This window comes from Pagrus pagrus (assembly GCF_965226575.1).
Source record: "Pagrus pagrus genome assembly, chromosome: 23".
Taxonomy (NCBI): Eukaryota; Metazoa; Chordata; class Actinopteri; order Spariformes; family Sparidae; genus Pagrus; species Pagrus pagrus.
In genome coordinates, this window is record NC_140205.1 from 14,269,966 (window position 1) to 14,289,945 (window position 19,980).

A 19,980-nucleotide genomic window follows, 5' to 3' on the forward strand; every position below is an offset into this window, starting at 1 on the left:
ATGGTACCAATCAGTAGTTAGGCCTATTTTACTATGAGATCATGTGTGGAAGGTGAAAACACAAATAAAACTGGGAAGGGGCTTGTTTTTTTGTAAAGTAACATAACGTCCAGTCCATCGTTTTAGTACGATCTGTTTGAGGGCAGGTGTTTCTGGATGAGTCTCAGTCTTCAGCTGGTAATGGAAGTGGCAGTAGTAGAAAATCAACCTCGTAGCAGTTAGTATAATACCATATAAAGTAGTACGGACATTCATCTGTTTCTCTTTGCATTTCCTCCGTGATAAATGTATATTCAATACAGGAAATACATTTAGGATAATGGCTTCTACCCGGGTTAACCTCATCATCATTAAGGACTGCATCTGTATTATTGTGCACATTCACAGAGTCCACAGTGCGCCGTATGAATTGACCCTTTTCTGTCAGTGTGTTTGCCAACGTTGAGATTCAGTGAGCACTAATGAATCCCTCTGCTCTCTGCTCTCAAAGTCTAAATAGTCTTTCGCAGGCCAGTTGACCCTGTTTGTTGGTTTTTGCTTTCCCACAAGGAGAAGCCAGGGAATAGAAACAGCAACAATATTGATTAGCGTTTCTGTACTTCTGCTCCTCTGTTTCCTGCTCTTTCAGATTGATTCCGTCTGGCGAGTGATTTGGACTGTGAGCAGAAGGATTCTGGGAACTATCTGTGTGTCTGCACATCAACATTCAATTTTCTTTAATGACACAAACTACAAGTTTTTACATTGATCTTTAACATTTATTTTCCGTTTTTTTATTTTTTCATTTATGGAAAAGAAACACTGAAGGTAAACATTTCCTCCCCCCCGCAAAAAAGTCAGAGATGCACAAGGGAACATTAAAAATAATTATTTTTTTGATCTTTAAGTTATACAAAATGTGCATTTCACATTCACAAATGAGTAGGTTGAGGGCAGCACGATGATCACTTAAAAACGGTTCCCCATGGGTTTCAAATTCCTCTTGCTACAGAAAAAAAACCTCCCGGCTCTTCTCAGTTTCCCCATAATGAACCTTATAGTCTCAAGGTAGAAAAAAAGAACAACAGTGTCACTTTCACAATAGAACAGCTTCAAAATGGGAAACCTACAGTCAGGCTTGAGGGGAAAAGTAAACTTTTAAGTCAAGCTTCTCAAACACAACAATCTTCTCCCATGTAATTAAAAAATGTAGTAGGACTAATACACCACCTTGGGGGACTCCCCGCCTTTAACAGCTCAGTCACTTTAACTACACATGATAATATAACCTGAGTTGATGTGCAGCAGTTGGGTGGCACAGTAGGATGAGAAAAATAAATCATTCTTTTGACATTCATCTAAGAGAAAAGGCTTAAGGACAGGTATATGGATGAACATTCAACGCATACTGACGCCCCATCCGACACTTGTCTCCGCAAGTTCACAGTTCAAAACATTCACTCACTTCACATGTCGGACGAAGCCCGGTTGTTTGAAACCACTCTTGAACTGAGACACATGCGAAGACGATGGTTAGGTGGTGGCAGGACAGTTTAGACTCAACAAAGTCAAATAAAATAATAAAAAAACGAACATTCAATAAATTAATTAGAGAAAAAGTTTTTAAAAAAAACTTGGTTAATGTCAAACAGCTTATTTGATGAAAGAACGGATGTAATAGGCTACAAACAACAACAAATCATGATGTATACATCATCTTTAAATTAAATATTTCTTTGTCTGGAATGTACAGGAGGAAAATATGCACCATATGAACTTCAGGCAAATGTAAATGACTGCTGCTTGGAGGAATGTAGACAATTGTCAACTGCAATATAGTTCAAGCTAAGATGACAAGTAGCCCATGCAACAATGGCACATATCATGTGACGTAAAGCAAAAGTTCAACATTTTGGGAATTATACTTATTTGCTTTCTGGTAGGTGAGATGCTTAATATGAAGCTAATGCTATCAGACTGTTAAATTAGCTTGGAAACAAGGAAAAACTGCTTGCCTGGCTGCCTACCAAACCCTTTGAAGCTAACAAAAATGTAAAAATGTTGTAAAATAGTAAATTTTCGTCTTTACACTTCAGTTTTTGAAGGGATTTTGGACAAAGCTGGGCTAGCTCTTTCCCTCTCTCTGCAGTCATTATGCTAAGCTAGGCTAAACTAAGCTGGCCACCCGTCAAATTCATACAAAAAGGGGCCATATCACCAAATAACTGCTATTAGCTAGTTAGCTCAGTTAGCTGTGCAGTTAGCGATCCGTACAGGAAGTTCTGAGCACTGGGTATGTGTTGGTGTTTAATCGCTAGCACTGTAGCTCTGGAACTGGGCTGGAAAGGGTAGCTGGTTAGCATGCTAACAAAATACAAAGTGAAAACATCTTTTTTTTCTTCACATGTTGAAAATTTGAGTTCATTTTTGAATTTATCCAACTACAATTCTTACATATTGCACCTTTAAGCTAACCGCTAGCTGTCGCTTCACATTTATTGCACACATAAGAGTGTTGTATCAATCTTCTCATATAACGTTCTGTCAGAAAGCAAGCAGGCTACACGTGTCCCAAAATGTTAAACTCTTCCTCTAACAATGGCTTCCTCATCCTGGCACGGCAACATTTTCCAAATTCTTTGGATTCAGTCTAACGCCTCTACGCCCTGTTTCATACAACAAGGAGAAATCTTCTCACTCTACAGTCAAGCCTAAAGTAAATCAGTGCTACTCCAAAACTCCACTTACTCACTATTGAGTAAAAAAACACATTAAACCTTAGCTATCACTGCTTACTTTCAGTCAAGGAAAACATGAATTTTGTTTTAATTATATGCTGTCAGTAATTTTTTTCTTCTCAGCTTGAAATCAAACTTTTCAAAAAACTTTTATATTAGTCTTCTGAAGTTTCTCCTTCCCCCAGACGACTTCTCCCTCTACCTCATATAACCCAGTGCGGCTGGCTGAGGATTGCGGATGCAGATTAATGATAAAAGGAAGCTGGAAAACACATGATTTGGTTTTGTGTCTGGCCATTACCATTTTCATTTCGGTCCCTTCCTTCGCAATCAATCGCAACCCAGCTCTTGCGCTAAACGTCTGGAATGCTAACAACGCTAAAGGGAAAAACAACCTTATAAATATATGCATTTTCTTCTGCACATTTACAAACAAATAACATTACCACTAACCCGTTGATACATTACAGAAATACAAAGTCAGTCCATATAAAAACAAACAGCAGTGTAAACCATTGCACCGTCTCTCATATTCCCAGGCCTACAATATGTCACTGCATGCACTGACACACAGTAAATCACTGCGTAGCATATTGTTACTCCCAAACCTGTCCCTCTGAAGACAAATGTGATCTACACCAAAGCATCTAAAGCCAAACGTGTTAAAGCAAAAGAAAGCTTTAAGGGTTTTTTGTAAAACTTCTGTTCACTACGACTTGCTGATTGTATTTCATGACTTAAAATTACAAGTAGGAGTTTAATTGAATCCTCCCTGCTGCAGGGAATATTTGCCTCTTCATCACTTCATGTATAATGGCTCCTGGGTCAATGATGTGGGTCAGCCTAAAGTGCGAGTACACTGATGTACAAGTCATGTCCACTCATTCTTAGTGTATAGCTTAGCTCGTTGAAAATGTCACCTAAAGAAACGTAAAGCTGCAACATAAATTGCAGTGTAGTGTTAAGTGTAAAGATCCAACATATCCGTGGTTTGCAGAAACGTGCATTGCCATCTGACTAACCAAACGATTGATTTATTGATTAAATTATTGTTGTTTGTTTTTTCGTGACAATTTTTGAATTTTATGACTCAAAATCAGATTAAATGACACCATGAATATGTTTTTATGCAGATGTTGAATGACTGAGCAATTTTCAAATCAAACTCTCCTCATAAACAACAAGCTACGTCTCCACTGTTGATCTGTACAGTCTCATGAGTTCTCACTCCGCAGCAAAAACTGCTCTCTGATCTGCCTTGCTACTGTGAGCTGCTTAATGTCAGGTCCTTGTCTCTTTCCTTCTCTGTCCACATCGTTCAGTTGTGCACTAACTCTGAAAAATTAAAACTGATTGCACAAGGTAAACCCACCCTCCCCCTTCCCTATTTTCCATGCAACAGTTTGTAATCTTCAGTTCTTCAGCAAGTGAATCCTTCAGAGCCACACTGTGGCAAAACAGAAAACGCAGCTGACCTGTCAGCCTGGTCCATGGTCACTACACGAAGGAGGTATTTTTTTTTTTTTTTTTACAAACGAGTTGACTGTACAGTACAGCAGAAGAGGGGGGGACTAAAAGAGAAGGAAGAGGAGGAGCCAAGTATTGTACAGCACTGCAAGAGAGGTAAGAATAACGGAAAGACAGAGGTCTTTTCTTCACTGTGGAAGAGCATTCGCCTTTTTCAGCTTTCACATCTCTGCAGAAGCCCAGGGGCATCTTAACTACCACCACTGATAACATTGATTTTTTTCATCAACTTTGAACAGGTCAGATTATTTCTTGACAAGCCCTGAGCAGCCATAATTTGTGGCTGACCAATTCTGAACTCCTACAGAGATGTGAAACACCAACAAATCTAAATATCCAAATATAAGTAAGTCCTTGGTCTTAGGAAGAGAGGAAATGTGCAAACAGCACTGAGGGGAACTCAAAGGGGGATACTCAGTCCAGGACTAATCAGTCCTGCTGGTTTAAGAGCCTACACGCCCTTCAGGTCCTTGAACCATTCACAGCATCTGCGTCGGGTTCCTCAGGGCTGACGGTTTCCGTACATCAGCGGTATGATGAAGACCGAGATATCATCTCCGGAGCCCAGGCGCTCATTGGTGATCCTCCAGCCTCGGTCCCTCAGCACACCACGCGCTCTCATCACCAGGTCTTGTGCCGCCATCGTATACCTGGACAACAGAGGAAACAATGACTGTGACAATAACTGGACTATGAGTCATTTTATGCAGTGTGAAACATGAGGTCACCCATTAATTGGGGTGAGTATTTTGTCATTATAACTGTATTATTTGCTATTTTGCTTCAAAATGCCGTCCTTGGACTTGAAAAGATGTTGTATCCACTCTGCACTGGTGAGATAAAATGTCTATTTCTGTCTTTATATGCCCGTATAATAAAATGTGTGAAATGTACGAGAGGAACTGATGTGTGGCCAAGGTTGGAATTTATCCTTGAAAGGGAAACAATATGTGCAACACAGTGGCACGATGTACAGCAGAACAGCTTAACATTCAGAGGGAATGAATGCAGACGCTTGACATTCACCGGAGAAATGGAAGCAAGATGTTCTGGCATACAGAATCAAAGCATCAAAGATATAATTAAAGAGTAAGAGGAAGGACAAAAAAACAGCAGCAGACCTGTGCAGGTCATCGGGGTCACAGTTGGCCAGGAACGAGGTAACAGCTTCGGCTACTTCCTGGTTGGAGAGGACGTCCCAGAGGCCGTCGGTTCCCATTACCAGAACATCATCAGCCCCGTGCTCATACTGCATCAGGTTGTATACTTTTACCTGCATCACAAAACACAAAACATTAAGGATTTCATTAAAAGCACAGCCTGAAGCAACAAAATTAATTTCATCATGTTATTTACATCCTTGTCGTGACTTCAAGTTATTACTTTGCTGCTGAGTTACCCCCAAATTTCATGATCATTGTACCTTCTTACCTTTATCTAGGTGGTATACAACTACGCTAGCTGCTCTGCTCTGCCTCTGGCCCGTTCTGAATCGCTCCCTGAATTACCGAGAACCTCGTTCCCCCTTAGATTGTCAGCCAGAAACTCTGGTCTACTTAGGCCCTATTTTGTTTTCTTGGCTGCCCACATCTTTCTTGAGGGAACTTTGTTTATTTGGGAACCTCTTAAAACCCACACCCACACCTTCAGTTTACCATTTTATTTCCCTGGGGCTTGTGGGAGCACATTTATTTATTATAGCGGGGAGAGGCATTTGTTTATTTATTGGTTTATTGTCCTGTAGTGGACATTGGGCATTCCCCTAGTTATGTTTTTTTGTTTATATTTTTATGGCTGGCCTGTAAGCAATTTACAGGTTGACATTTTCCTCCCTTCCACTATCTTCTCTATCTACAACCACCCCTGGGTGAGCAGTCTTCACCTTCAAAATAGCAAGTTACATGAACCCTACCCTTAACCTGAACATGCTAGCAGCTCTTCGACTTTTCTTTTGCAGGCATCGGAATTCTAAAGTTACATCAAGTAAAAGATTTCTTTCAGCAGCTGCCACGATCGAGCACACTCAGCTAAAGTAGTGCGCGTATTCCAGCCGTAAATAAATCTATACTGACATGGCACAGCGCATGGTAGTTTCACCACTTAATGAAGCCAATGCAGTTTTCATTCACTAAGAGCATCTCGAGGAGCCACTCGAGACGCTTCGGCGAGAGGTGAAAGTTGTGTTTGTGAGAGAAAGAAAGAGACGCAGAGTGCTGAGAGGAGTTAAGTCTGCCACGCGAACCCGGTATGAACTCCAAGTATTAATGAATTAAAGATCAAGCGGAGAGCTGTGGGAGGGAAAATGCAAAACTCTATAAGACAAACTACATCAGAAGATGAAAGTGCTTTGAAACCGGTGCCAGACAGTCAGACAGGTGAGCTCAAGTTCTCCTGCAGCGGAGAGCCCCGCTCAGACAGGGACTGTGGTGCAGATAAGATAGAGGTAGAATCAGGTGAAGTCGTGTAACAGGCTTCACGTAGGACGTGAGACAAAACAAGATTTTGGATTCTTAAGAAGTTTGTTCGGATTTTGACTGTAACGGAGAAGAGTCTGAGGAGTTGTTGGGTTTAAGGTGACGCAGGCATGTCAGCCCACAACCCCCTGTGTTTTGAGAGGCTAGAAACACAGGCCAACCGCAGACGTAAGCTGATATCCACTGTATTTCTCTCTGTGCCCGATCGGTATTAGCACCAGAGAAAGATCCATTTGTTACAGAGACTGGAATCCCATTTTTGTACATTTGTACATACATTTCATTCATTTATAGCAAACTGAACTGAATATGTGGATTTTTGTCACCTTTTGACATAACCAGGTTAGCCGTTTCCAGTCTTTATGCTAAGCTAAGCTAATCTAAGCTAGCTCGGGCTACATATATGCTGCACAGATGTGAGAGGGGTTTCTTGTCGCCAGCTCTCTGCAAGAAGCGTTTCACTCCAATAGTATTATTCCTTTAACCACAACTTTAAATTATACCACACTCCAATAGTAAAAAATCAATTGAAAGCACTGCGAACTAATGCAATATTTACTTTGATTGTTATTCACCATGAAGCCCTGTGTGTCTTTGAAGTCTAAAAAAATGAGCATCTTCAAAGCTCAGTTTTTGATTATTATTAGAAACCTGCATTATTTACATTATTTACATTATTGTGTTTCTCTGTGTGTTTCCACCTGTAGATCACTGGAATAGTGTGAAACCGATGGCAGGACTAAATCGTGCAAACTGCAGTCAATGAAGATCCGTCTCTTCTGATTAAAGTTTCCTTCCCAAAACTACATACTGTAGTGCACCTTTTAAGGTCCAAGGTCAAAAATAATGTAGATTTGTTTTTTAAATGTGTTGCTAATAGTTATTTATTAGTAAGAGGAGGAAACAAGGTCTTTAGGGAAACATCCTTTTTGTCTCAGCCAGCTGGAAGGTTGTGTTGCCAGCGAGCAGGCAAGCTGCCAGACGGCCGGTGTTACACCTCAGGGAATGAGAGACAAAGCAAATAAACTCGCGCTGCAGCCTACATGTCATGGACAGACTGTGTGTTGTTAGTGGTATCGCAGAGTACAGACCACACCAGCATCCCGAGTTTCCATTTCCAGCTGTTCAACCTGCTGCAGCAGAGCACCTGATTAGTTATATGTAGCCTGCAAACTGACATTAACTGCAGACTTTTCCCCGGTGAAAGTTTGTTTGGTCGCACAAGGGATTTACGCCGAAGCAGCCAAAAATAGTTGGACTTTCACTTAGTTTTTGAGTAATCAATGCCTGAATGTGTGTCAGCGGGCTTCATGCAGAGCTGGCTCTTACCTCAGGGCAGCAGGAAAGGAACGGTTTGATGTAGATGTTGGAGTCGTGGACTTTGAGGTCGTGGTCACCCAGCCCGCGGGTCACACCGATGGTGGCCAACACCCTCGCCTGGAAAACACAGATTTCAGTATCGGTTTTAAAAATAAATCTGGTGTCTGTCTGTTCGCTATGAATGAACATATGGGTGTAAACATATTGAGTGACAGTAACCACGATGGCAGTGTTTCACCCTGTTTTCTCCCAGTCAGAATCTACAACACAAGTGGGCGGCGGAGCTGCTAATTGCTCACACGGTTGCATTTTTTGTGAGAAGCGTATTTTCGGTGGCGCGTTAAACACACAAATGTAACATGCGACGCTGTTGGGGATCTGTGAAGAGCCTTAAGTGCGCTGAAACTTATTTTTTCTGTTCCTTTTCATTATCAAATTCTCTCTCAATATTCTCCCGCTCTTTCATCCCTGTGTGAAAACTCTTCCTTTTTTTGTCTGTCCTTTGAATCCAGCAGTCATTCATCAGCCGTGTGGTCGTCAGATGCCGTTCTCCCCTCTGACGGAGACTCTTGTTACGTCTCTCTTTGGCATCAAACCGAGCTGATTGAAAAATATGAAACGAACACGGCCGCGACAGAGAATTTCGAAGCGTTTTGTGCAATTTATTTGGTGGAGTGTTTGCAGTTTTCGCTCTCTCCTTCTCATCTCTCCCCCTGCCGTCCCACTGGGGATTAACTTCACTTCTCAGAGAGACGACTGTCATCTCCCGAGTGGTGTGTGTCTGTCTGAACGTCCGTGTGTGTTAGATGTAGCTACTGGAGTGAAACAGATGGACCGTCTGCTCCCTCTTCTAGTGAGGGTGTACGCTGACACACACACTCACACACACACACATGTATGCACAGTGTGTTACTCGCACATCAGAGACCAAGTGTTCGCCCACTCTCCGGGTGGCTGGCAGGCATGTTGTGTGTGTGTGTGTGTGTGTGTGTGTCAGACTGACAATGTTAGAGCGAGTGATTTTCTCTGCAGTTATGAATTCTACAGCAGACGCACAGAGCTCGGAGTCGACACACACTCTTACCTTCTTTCCTTCCCCATATATGAGTGGAAACTTGAGATCTTCATCCTCGATGGTCTTGTACGCCCTGTGTTTTTTAAGGAAAGAGAAGCAGAACCAAGACGATGAATGAGTCTTCTGTCTTTCTGTCACACACACACAAATATTAAACACACTTTGAAAAAGATACATTAAGTCAAGTGAGAAGACCAAATGGAGATTTCTCTTTAAAAAGGTGCATTATGTAGGAATGGGCCACAGAGGGCAGCATATCACCAGAGTAACCGCTAACTGCTGCTAACTAGGGCTGCCATTAGCCAGTTAGCTCGCTCTAAAAATGTTTTAAGTAGAATTATTTATATATATATATACGTATATAACGCCTTTTTTTAAATTATAAAATCATAAATGTTTTCCCTATGCTATGCTATATTAGCTTCCCAACAGATCCACAGTCAGCAGGTTCTACAGCCTCTCCCTCAGGTGCATCATTACCCATCCAGATTTAACTTTACCAACTGCTACTGCCACCAGTCCTTAGGCAAGGCACTAGCTACTGTGGGACTGATACTTCGTAGCCAAAACTGTCAAATCAAATAAAAACATGAGGTAATCCAGGCAGTCCAAATATAAGAAACAAAGAAGTGAATGATAAAAAACCACTAGGTCTTTGTCACAGCTTAGGGATGTTAATGATTAATCATTAATCGATGAATCGTTAACAATTCAACCAATTCAAAATGTGTTAACCGGCAATCAGAGATGGGCATAAAATCCATCCATCCTAACAAATAGTTGCTTTTCAAATATATCAAAATAAATGACAAAATACTTGACATACTGGTATGAGGAAAAGTATTTAGTTAAAATACAAGTAGTTTGTAATTAAGAAAATACAACAAGACTTTCTATACAAACTGATATTATAACATTTCATCCATTTATTCGTCTCAATATGGGTTTTGTTGGACCAGTTGTTGAAGAGCTCCACAATTGAAATGAAGTCATCATTTTGTGTTATTAATCTTTCATTCAGGTCAGTTGGTGTTTACTTCATCTGTTCTTTTAACTCCTAATGTTGCCTACTTTGATTTTGCCTTAGAAACACGGATCATGTCAGCGGTTCAAACAGTTTTCTAATGGAAAAACCTCAAACATGCCGACAATCGATTGTTTAGGCAGCCGACTGTCAATTAAAGGAACTGCTTAGAAGATTGCATCCCTACACTTTAAATGACACAGTTGGATGCTAATTAAAGCTGCACTTGTCAATATTTTATAATCTCAATGGATCATATAACTATGTGTGATATTAACGGAGTCACCCGTAGTGGCAGACAGATTATTAGCTTGTCCTGCTGCCCCCAAGTGGCCAAAATGTTGACTGTGGCTGCTTTAAGTTCTGGATAATCTTCCTTGTGCTGCCTCACATTGTTAAAGGAGTACTCCAGCAATTCAGTATTGAATGTTAATAACATTTGGAGGCTTGCCGGAGTTATTATTTATTTATTTATTTATTTTTTAAATGGTCATAATTGGTGCAGCACAAGCTGAGATATCCTGACTCTCAGTCCCTCCCATGGGACTCCAGAAATACACTTCCAGTTCGTTTGTTGTCCCCAAGCTCAAGATGAGATAACCCTCATGACGTCATTAGGCGTTCGAGTGCTCTCCATGATGACTAAAGTGCTCTTCATGTGTAAATATGTTGGCGTCTCCCTTTAATGTTACATGTCTAGTGTCAGTTTCCCTTTTTGCATTAAACATATTTCTCCATTTGTTCTTTAACAACCCTTTTAAATAAACACATAGGTGGGAAACACACATCGCGGCCACCCTTCTCGTAGGTTTTGATCCTGTCTCGGTGCAAGAGTGTCTCTATAGAGTGCAATAACAAGTGTTTCTGCTGCTGAAAAATTTAGTGAGCCGAAGCAAACAAGCAACAACAGAAAATGAGTTCAGAAGTGCACAAATGGAAGCGGCGGATCTCAAAACACACTTAGAACTGGAGCTTTGATGTCAGACTGAAAGACTCCACGGCTGACGCTGATGTACTTAAACTACACAGATTAGACTTGGCGTCACCAGTCAGCGGAGAATATCAACTTCAAACGGCTTCATATCTGACCAGGGTTCGCCCAGTCTGTCAGTCGGTGTCTCTCTGCCCGCTTTTTCTGTCTCAAATCCGAGACGTGTACTTTCCCCGACCCAAACGGCACAATTTCTCTCTGCCTGGCTTTATTCCTCTTGTGCCCTTGTGCTGCAGAGGTAGAGATACAACTTCATCCGTCAGTCATCCGATCATCCCCGCTCATCAAACTTAACACCTCTGACAGAGAGACGCAGCAGAGACTCCCACAATGCACTAACTTATCTTCCCTCTCTTATCTGGGATATTAAGGGCTGCGATGTGAGAATCCTCACTTTCACTATTGTCCTATTTTGCATTTCAGACGCACATTAAGAGCTTAGACAATAATCACACCAAACATCAGCTGCTTCCTGCATCTCAAATCCGTGGTTTTATCGTTTTTGCAATAATTAATCTTGACTTTTTGACTGTTGGTCGGACAAAACAAGCAGTCGGAGACATCCCCTCGAGCTCTGAGAATTTTTGATGAGCTGCTTTTGCTCAAGGGGCGCGTCAGAATTGGTTGCCCGCGGTGAACAAAGCGCAGCAGCCAAAAGTGGAGTCATTATTGATCCCTTAGCTTTATTAAATCCCTCAAAATTATTCTCCAGCCGTCCTGGTTTGTGACCCAGGCTTCAAATTCACAACGTCTCCTTGTTTCTTGATCATAATCTCTAATTCATATTCAAAATTTTGCAAAGGTTCATTTATGCAGATTTCTTGCATGGAAGTTTTTGCTGAAATCTCTCTCTTGTTATGTTCTTTCATTTTGTTGTTTCTGATTGCCGCCCTGCAGACAAAAACAGTGTGAGCAGCACTGCCTTGCGTCTAATTGCTACAGATCTCGATCTGGCTGCCGTGTGCATTTGTTTTTATAGCAAGCGAACGAAAAAATGCAACATATTCTTCACAATAATTTTCTTTTTTTAAACACTGATGTTCGCAGGATGCATAGCAATGAGGTCATGTTTGTGGCTGTAACGGTAATATGACGATGTTGAAACAATGCAAACTTTGTTTTAGTGCTGTTCATACAGCTCGGCTAGCCGACATTTAGCCTACAGCTAACAGATGTGGTTGCTGCATCTGATGGGATATGTAAATAAGCAACTGTTGCTCACAAGTTTAAGCTCTCTAACCTAAAAGGTGATAATACGACACTGCTGTGTTTACAGCTTGCCCCACAGCGGCCAAGAAAACGCCAACTCATTAATGTAGGTTCAAATTACTTTAAGTAGAAATCCCCAAAAAGCCGTGTGTTGTTATCAGTGCCGAAACTTAAGGATTAGATCTGTGCCAGTGTTGAAAATGTTCAAATAATAACCATCCCTCCTGAGAAATGGACAAAATATAAGACAATGACTTCAAACTACTCTGTTGAAGAGAAACAGCAGCAGTCCTTGCAGCAGCACATCCTGGCTGCCACATTTCTGCTCCTGAGGGCTGGACTTATAGTGAAATATACATCACACAGCGCAACACACACAGTGCAGTGTGTGTCAGTGAAAGCACGTCTCATTACCGGCTTCTACTGCTGCCACAGCCTCACAGCGTGGTGCCTTGCTAACCCACATAACGGCGCACACACAGGACCATCTCCGCTGTATCATTATATCTTATCAGTTTAGGCTGCTCCCTCATTAGCTCTCTGCTGGTCTCTTCAGCTCTCACTAGCAGCAAAAGGAGGTAAAGGGAGTGAGACAGACAATAGGAATCTTTTTCAGGTTATTGTTTCATTTAAGGTGGATGCAGCTGGAGACGGCGGGAGCCTGCAATCCCAGAGCATTAGCAGGTTTCATTTCAGAGGTATGATTCATGCTAAGGCAGGCCGTTCATCTTCTGCAGGGGTTCTTTGTCTGCTCAGGGAAAACGGTGTGAGAGGAGGAAATGCAAAAAAGACGAGGGGAAACTTACCAGCCATTCATGGTGAAGTCTCTGTAGAGCATCCTCTTGCCCACCTCCTTCCTCTGAACCCTCCGGGGAAATTCCAGGTGTGTGAACTCATTTCCTAACAGGTGAGGCTGCATGAAACCCTGGAGGACACAGACGGCGATGGCCTTCCAGTCAGTCAAGCAGATAAATGTGCGGCAGATTTGCAGATCAAATGAAAGTCATCGCCCATCACTTCTTTTTTTGTCCGGTGCCATTTCACTCTGTGTGAGCCTGAATCGCACTGGAATTTTGAGGATGATAATATGCGACGCTGGAGGGAAAACTTACATACACGCCTGTCTTTATTCATTTTTTTTACAACCTCGACACACAAACAAACCAGTTCAATCACATACCGAGCCAAGCACTTAAATTTTCTTCCTACGTTGGTCAAGACTGTTGTGATTGACGTGCAGGAGAGTTGTGAAGGTGTCGACTGAGGGTTTGAGGTTTTATAATCATCAGCACCAGACACGCACACACACAGTGAGGAGGGGTGAGTCTGAAAGTGTCCATGTCTGCAGCAGAATGTTGTTAAGGGTTTCATAAAACAGCATTTAAAATCAACTGTACAGAGCCAGATATTTTACAGTTGAAAAGTAAACTTTGGTGGATAAAGCTATGTAATCCAGACAGTTTTCTTCTTCTTCTTTTTTTATTTAGATTTATTTGCAGCTGTTAGCATTTTATTTTGATAGGATGGCTAGGAGAATCTGACAGGAAAGAGAGAGAGAGCCAGAGGAAAACCAAAGGGCCACAGACTGGAATCGAACATGGGCCACTATCTAGGACTCAACCTCGATGATGTTGACCATGCCAGTGTACTGCGCAGCCTCCACTTCACTCTTAATCAAAGGTCCCATATTTTAGAAAGTGAGATTTCCATGTCTTTTTTTTACCATAAAGCATGTTTTGATGCTATTTACTGTAAATACTGTAAAATAAGAACTTCTCGTGGTTCAAAATTAAAGTTTTTATGTCGGCCAAATTTTAACTCCATGCAGCAGAAGCCACAGGGAGAATATGAACCCCTGGTCTCAACCTCCTTCGTCCACATGAGGCATGTACTTTACCAGGAGAGCGTTATTAAATACCATGTTTTGGTCATAAACAGCTGACCTGGTAAAGAACATGCCTCATTTGGACTAAGGAGGTTGAGACCAGGGGTTCAAATCCTGCCTGTAGCTTTTGCTGCATGGAGTAAAATTAGGCTGGAAGAGGAAGTTCTTTAGATGTCTCTGACTGAAGTTAAAAAGATGTCTGTGAAATGTCTTATAAAAACTTCAGGGAATGTAAGAATGCCACTTAGACATCACTGGTGAATGTTGAAAAAACATTTCTCTGGCTCTCCACTGGATGTCTTTTCAACGCCGTCAAAGACGATGAATTGACGTCTTTTGGACATGTTTGCTGACAAGCGTTGCCTTTAAACGAGCCGTCAGGACTTCCGTAAGGTTGCAAAGCCCCTAGTACGGCCCTGGTTTGCAAAAACACCAGCAGAGAGGATGGGAATTCAGTTGGCAGTGGTGGTGCCGGCTCAGGCCTGTGAGAGCTGACCAATTAGAACAGAATGGGCTTTTTTTTTTTAAAGAGACAGGCGCTCAGACAGAAGGTGTATAGAGGTGCTGTAGCGATGGACAGCTTGAGAAAAATAATGTGTTTTTGTAACATTAAAGCCTGTAAAACATTTTCTAGTCCATCACCAAAATAAAAGTACGAACCTGAAAATGAGCACAACACGGGACCCATTTATTCTATCTATTCATGAAATCAAAAGGAGGCATGGAAATGCAGAAACATGAGTCACTGCTTACTGCCACTGACTATAAAAAGGTCAATCACAGCCAGCTATTCACAGCCGACGAGCGTGTTGTGCTGTTGCTCTGCTCTGTAGGAAATTGATGGACTTCAAATGTCTTGCTGATTGTGTCGCTTGTTGTGTGAGCACACAGTGAGAAACTGTGGCTGACAAACTGTTTCTGTGGTCAACTAAAAAAAGTGAGTGTGCCAACCAGTCACTACCTATGTGTGTAGTTTTTATATAAGCCAACATGGCTTTGTGTGAATAACCTTATTACATATGTTTATTAAGGCTACAGATCAGACTTCGTACAGTACAGTAGCGTTTCCTTACCAGGAACTGGAGTCGCTGTCGTTCTGATTCTGGTGTGAACTCCGTCGACACAGGAATGATCTCATTGCTCCTAATAATGATCGCCCTGCAGACATACACAAACAGCAATGCACATTCAAGCTTGCATTCAAAAGAGCACAAACTCAACTCGGCTTTATTGATATAAACCGGTGCAGGGAGCCACTTTTCACTGAGTGGACGGATCGTAAGCACACACACCTGCTGTCACCCGCGTTCCCAACGTATAGCTTCCCGAGCAGGTAAACGACAGTGAGGGCTGTGCATCCTCCTATGATGCTACACACTTGCTTCTCCCTCTCGATCTGAGCATCCTGGGAAAGAGAGAGAGACGTTTTTTTGTCAATCTTTAATGAGACATCGAAAAAAAAAAAGCGGCTTTATAAAACCTCCCACGTCCTCCTACATGTGGCAGTGAAAATTAGGAAATGTCAATGTCAAGTCAAAAAACCACACTGCAGGCAGCCCACACAGGCAGGAGTCCTGGCCTTCGTCTATTCAGCAACACTCATGCATATGACTACGAGGCCATAAGGGAGAGATGGAGGCTGAGGAAATCTGATCAACTATTTTGAACGACAGGCGATGCTTGGGTTGTGGAGTATCGATCGGTTTAACTTGAAACCTATTGTTGATCGCGTGTCAGCAAACAACGCATGAATAATGTAGAGAGTGACACGTGAGACGGTTTGTATCTCGAGCTTCATGCTGCTCGTACACGCAGATATTAAAGTGCAAATAATGCCTGAATACGTCATTATTACTTGAACTCCTCCTTGCGTGCCTTTTCTGTTCCAAACCTTCTACAATAGGAATATAATCACATGATTTTTCTTGCAGAAACCCTGCAGACAGCAGCCCCCCGATGAGCAGTTTTTTCCCCTGCAGGTGGACTTCTTTCGACAGAGGCCACGGCTTTAACTGATGCAGAGATAATCCCCTGCAAAGAACGTCAAATCAAGTGTAAGAGTGCTTCTTTTTCCACGAGGGGGAAAGGATAGCAGGGGGTTGAACTGAAATGAGCTTTCTTTGTGATCTTTTTTAGTCTGGGTACCGAGGGGTCCGGCCTGAGCAGTGTGAGCTGCTTTCCATTGCCATCTAGTGGTAAAACTGCAAAAGCTTTGGCTCGTGCAGACGAGTCTTCACAAAGGAAAAGACACACGCAGGACGGAAAATGATGAGGAAACGCACAACTGCACCATTAAAAATAACGACTTAATGCCTTTAATTAAGAAAGAAAATGATTTGAGACGTTTAATCAGACGCTGCCTTTGAACCAGAGCGTCTAATGTGTACGGCTGAGTGGTGTTTAGCCAGCAGCCATTGTTTCGTAACCCAGCTCCCTGAGGCCAGATGTCTGAATAAACTGCAAACAGAGATGCTAAAGGTTAATAATCTCTGTCAAGCGTGTGTTGGTGGAAATGTGGTCAGAATATTAATGTGTGGCAGCAAACACAACACTAATCAGCTGTAGTTTATCTGTAGTTATTTACATGTGTTGGCTCCTTCAGTGGCTGTGTTTCCACAGCTGCTTAGTATCCACGCAAATGTTTACTGCATGCATACGTACAATACATGATGCTTCTGCAAAAAAATATAGTCTTTATTCGCACAAGCATTACCAGGAGACCTCATGCGCTTTTTGGATATTACCGCCCTATATCAGTGTTACGTGCAGTGCATTCACATGAGATAAGCAAAGTGCATTTTACTCGATCCACTGATGTTATCCCCCCGGATATGATGCGAGGGCATCAAAGTATCATCAATGTTTCAGGAGCGGAGCGGCTGTTCTTCAGCAGCCACGTTATCAATATAGTACAAAGATGTTTTGTTCACTTCCTGCATGTGTTAGAGGCATAAACACACATTTGCAGCTCATTCAGGTTAAATAAAAGATGCTCTGTGGCTGCATGTGTTGCTCCTAACCTTCTCTGTCATCACCTTTGAAACGTCAATGTAGGCGATCTCAAAGCACAGCTGTTCAGCTGCTGTTCAGCTTATTATGAGCTGCGATCAAATTTAAAAATTGTTCACTTGCCTGACAACAGAAACACACAACCTCTCACAAACAGCCTCTGCAACTGTTGCAAATTACTAGTAAGACTAGTCTCCTGTGAGCAGAGCTTTACATGTCATGTTTGCTAATTGTTTATTCACCTTCAGATGAAAAACAAAAAGGAAAACATGATGTGATGAGAGTTGTCTTTTCCAATGCGAATAAAATAGATAACACACTGGATCTGCGATGTGTTTTCATGCCAGGTACATTTTGACTTGAACCGTTAATTAGTTATTAATCACACCTTTGCTTTTCCCGCTATGACGCCTCGAAATGTCATCGCAGCCTGAATAAACTGAGGCGGATATTTTCAAAGTGTGGAAACTTGGAATAGAGGACAGATAGTGAAGGTGCCACAGCTGCTGATGACGGGGTGATGACAGGATGGACGACTGATCCCTGCAAAAAGATTACGAGCACTTTTCTGGAACCTCACAGTCATTTCTCTTTATAAGAGTCTCAGCCAAAACTCTAAAATGTAAAGTGATGATGCATGACAGAGTGAATCCAGTGAGTGTGAAGCACCGTCAGGATGACTGGACTAAAATCTCTGACGACCTTGCACCTGCCCCTCACCATCTCTTTGAAGGCGTTCTCTATGGCTCCTATCACCAGGCTCTCATGCAGGATCTTCTTCTCAGTGAAGAAGCGTGGCGGAGGCGGGGTGCTACACGGGGAGCCCGGCGCACCTGCGGCCCCGCGCAGCGAAGCGGCCCGGGTCAACGCTCGGTGAGGGACTGGAATGTTGCCCTGGAGGTAGGGGTTGTTGTCGGGCTCCTCGCCCAGGATGGTCGGGGGCGGGGAGGACATGTTGCGAAGGATCTCGATGACGGCCTGGAGTTGGCAGGCGATGTGGTGCTGAAGCAGGCGGGAGGCGACGACTGCTGCACCTGAACCGGCGTGACCGTCGAACAAGGCCCAGTAGTGGAACACCAGGCCTTCACTCTCCTGCAGAAACGGAAAAGGACATTGATTTTACATCACGTAGCACATTGTTTCAAAGCAGCAGCTCAATTAGACATGATTACGTTCGACCAGACAATCAAGACAAAAATGATAAAGGGATTAGAATTTCTTTAGAGCCTGACTGATAATTAGATAGCTGATATTATCAGCCAATATTGCTGTATAACAGACGTTTTCCTATTGGCGCATATGGTGTCCAATATGTGCTGATATCAAAACTTTTGTATTAAGTTTATTGCAACATCCTGCCTCCATCACGTACATATCTTTGTTACGATTGTTTGATAACTACATTCAAGAAATCATTGCAAAAACTGTGTACTTATGCATAAATTCTATGTATAAAGGAATATCAGCCGATATTTCAAAAATCTGATTTTTTTTCCTCCCTGATATAGGTATCGGCCCCAAGTTATAACTTTTTTCTATCATTTATTACATACACATACGTAATACACGTATACTATACACGTTAACGAGGGTTTTTATATGGAGTCTCGAGTGTGACCAAAAAAACCAACCAAAATCACAATTACACATTTTTTTTTTTAGCATTTCATTCCGGACTCCTTAAAAACATCTTGTGGTTGTCCAGAAACATCTGTCTGAACTCTAACAACGCTCAGATGTAAAATACTTTTTAAAGTTTGTAATGGGAAAAAAGGTAATGACGAATAAACTGTTCTAGTTACTATTACTTATTACCTATTCTTACAGTAACACTTTGTTGGAGCCCATGTTTAATGTATTTACAAGGGTAAGGAACGACTGTACAAAATGTCAGAACACTGCACATTCACAGTGGAAAATCTTTAATACGCATAAAGTGTTTTATGGAGTCTCGAGTGTGCCAAAAAATAACAAAAAAACCCACATTTGTTTTTTTAATCACAGACTTCTCAAGAACATCTTGTGGCTGTCCAGAAACATCTGTCTAAACTTGAACCACTCTCAAAAGTACGATACTTGTTTTTAATGACTAATATCCTGTTGCTCTCGTTACTATCATGTTTCCTTTGAGATCCATTTCATCAATTTACAAGACTGTAGCCATTGTTCAAAATGTCAGAACATTCACAGTGGAAAATCTGCATAACACATGCAAGACCAGCACCAGAGCCAAAATGATAAATCCTAAGTACTTCGCAGTGATGTACTGTATTCCTAAGAAACCGGGGCGTTGATGGAGAACGCAGCTGCGCTGAAGGTCACTCAGACAAAGCGCCCATAAGTCAAACAGAGTCAGAGCTGATATGAATCAATATCATCATAATTGAATCATTTTGTTGTATTGAGGATTTAGACTAAACATTGCGCTGATAGTAAAGCAACATTAGTTCGGGTGATCATCATCATCATCATCATCATCATCATGACTCAAAATCCTCCGCTCCTCCTCCTCGTCTGGCTCACCACGCCATACTCGCACTACAATAATGTGATCTTCTGAAAATATTTTTTTTTAAACATTAAGCTTATTGAGTGATGCTGCTGGTTGAATTGTAGTATAAGTGAGTCACCTCTGGGAGGAGAGTCCATGGAGAAAACATCATGAGTCATCCTGTCCATTAGTGCGTGGAAGCCGCAGAGGTCAACCCTCCTTCGCCCCTCATTTCCCTCTGGAGGCAGGAGCCCAAAA

At 42.1% G+C, this 19,980-nt stretch overlaps 1 protein-coding gene across 1 annotated transcript in view; it reads right to left on the minus strand.

Moving 5' to 3' along the window:
* Nucleotides 1-744: 744 nt before the first annotated feature.
* LOC311252398 (protein phosphatase 1H-like) overlaps nucleotides 745-19,980 on the minus strand; it is a 28,468-nt gene continuing 9,232 nt past the window's right edge. The window contains exons 3-10 of the mRNA XM_084345544.1: nucleotides 17,952-18,323; nucleotides 15,515-15,627; nucleotides 15,296-15,380; nucleotides 13,144-13,262; nucleotides 9,123-9,186; nucleotides 8,048-8,155; nucleotides 5,366-5,517; nucleotides 745-4,894 (exon numbers count right to left, since the gene is read on the minus strand). Coding sequence (XP_084201670.1) covers nucleotides 4,747-4,894; nucleotides 5,366-5,517; nucleotides 8,048-8,155; nucleotides 9,123-9,186; nucleotides 13,144-13,262; nucleotides 15,296-15,380; nucleotides 15,515-15,627; nucleotides 17,952-18,323 — 1,161 coding nt within the window. The 3' untranslated portion in view covers nucleotides 745-4,746. The remainder of the gene's footprint in view (nucleotides 4,895-5,365; nucleotides 5,518-8,047; nucleotides 8,156-9,122; nucleotides 9,187-13,143; nucleotides 13,263-15,295; nucleotides 15,381-15,514; nucleotides 15,628-17,951; nucleotides 18,324-19,980) is intronic.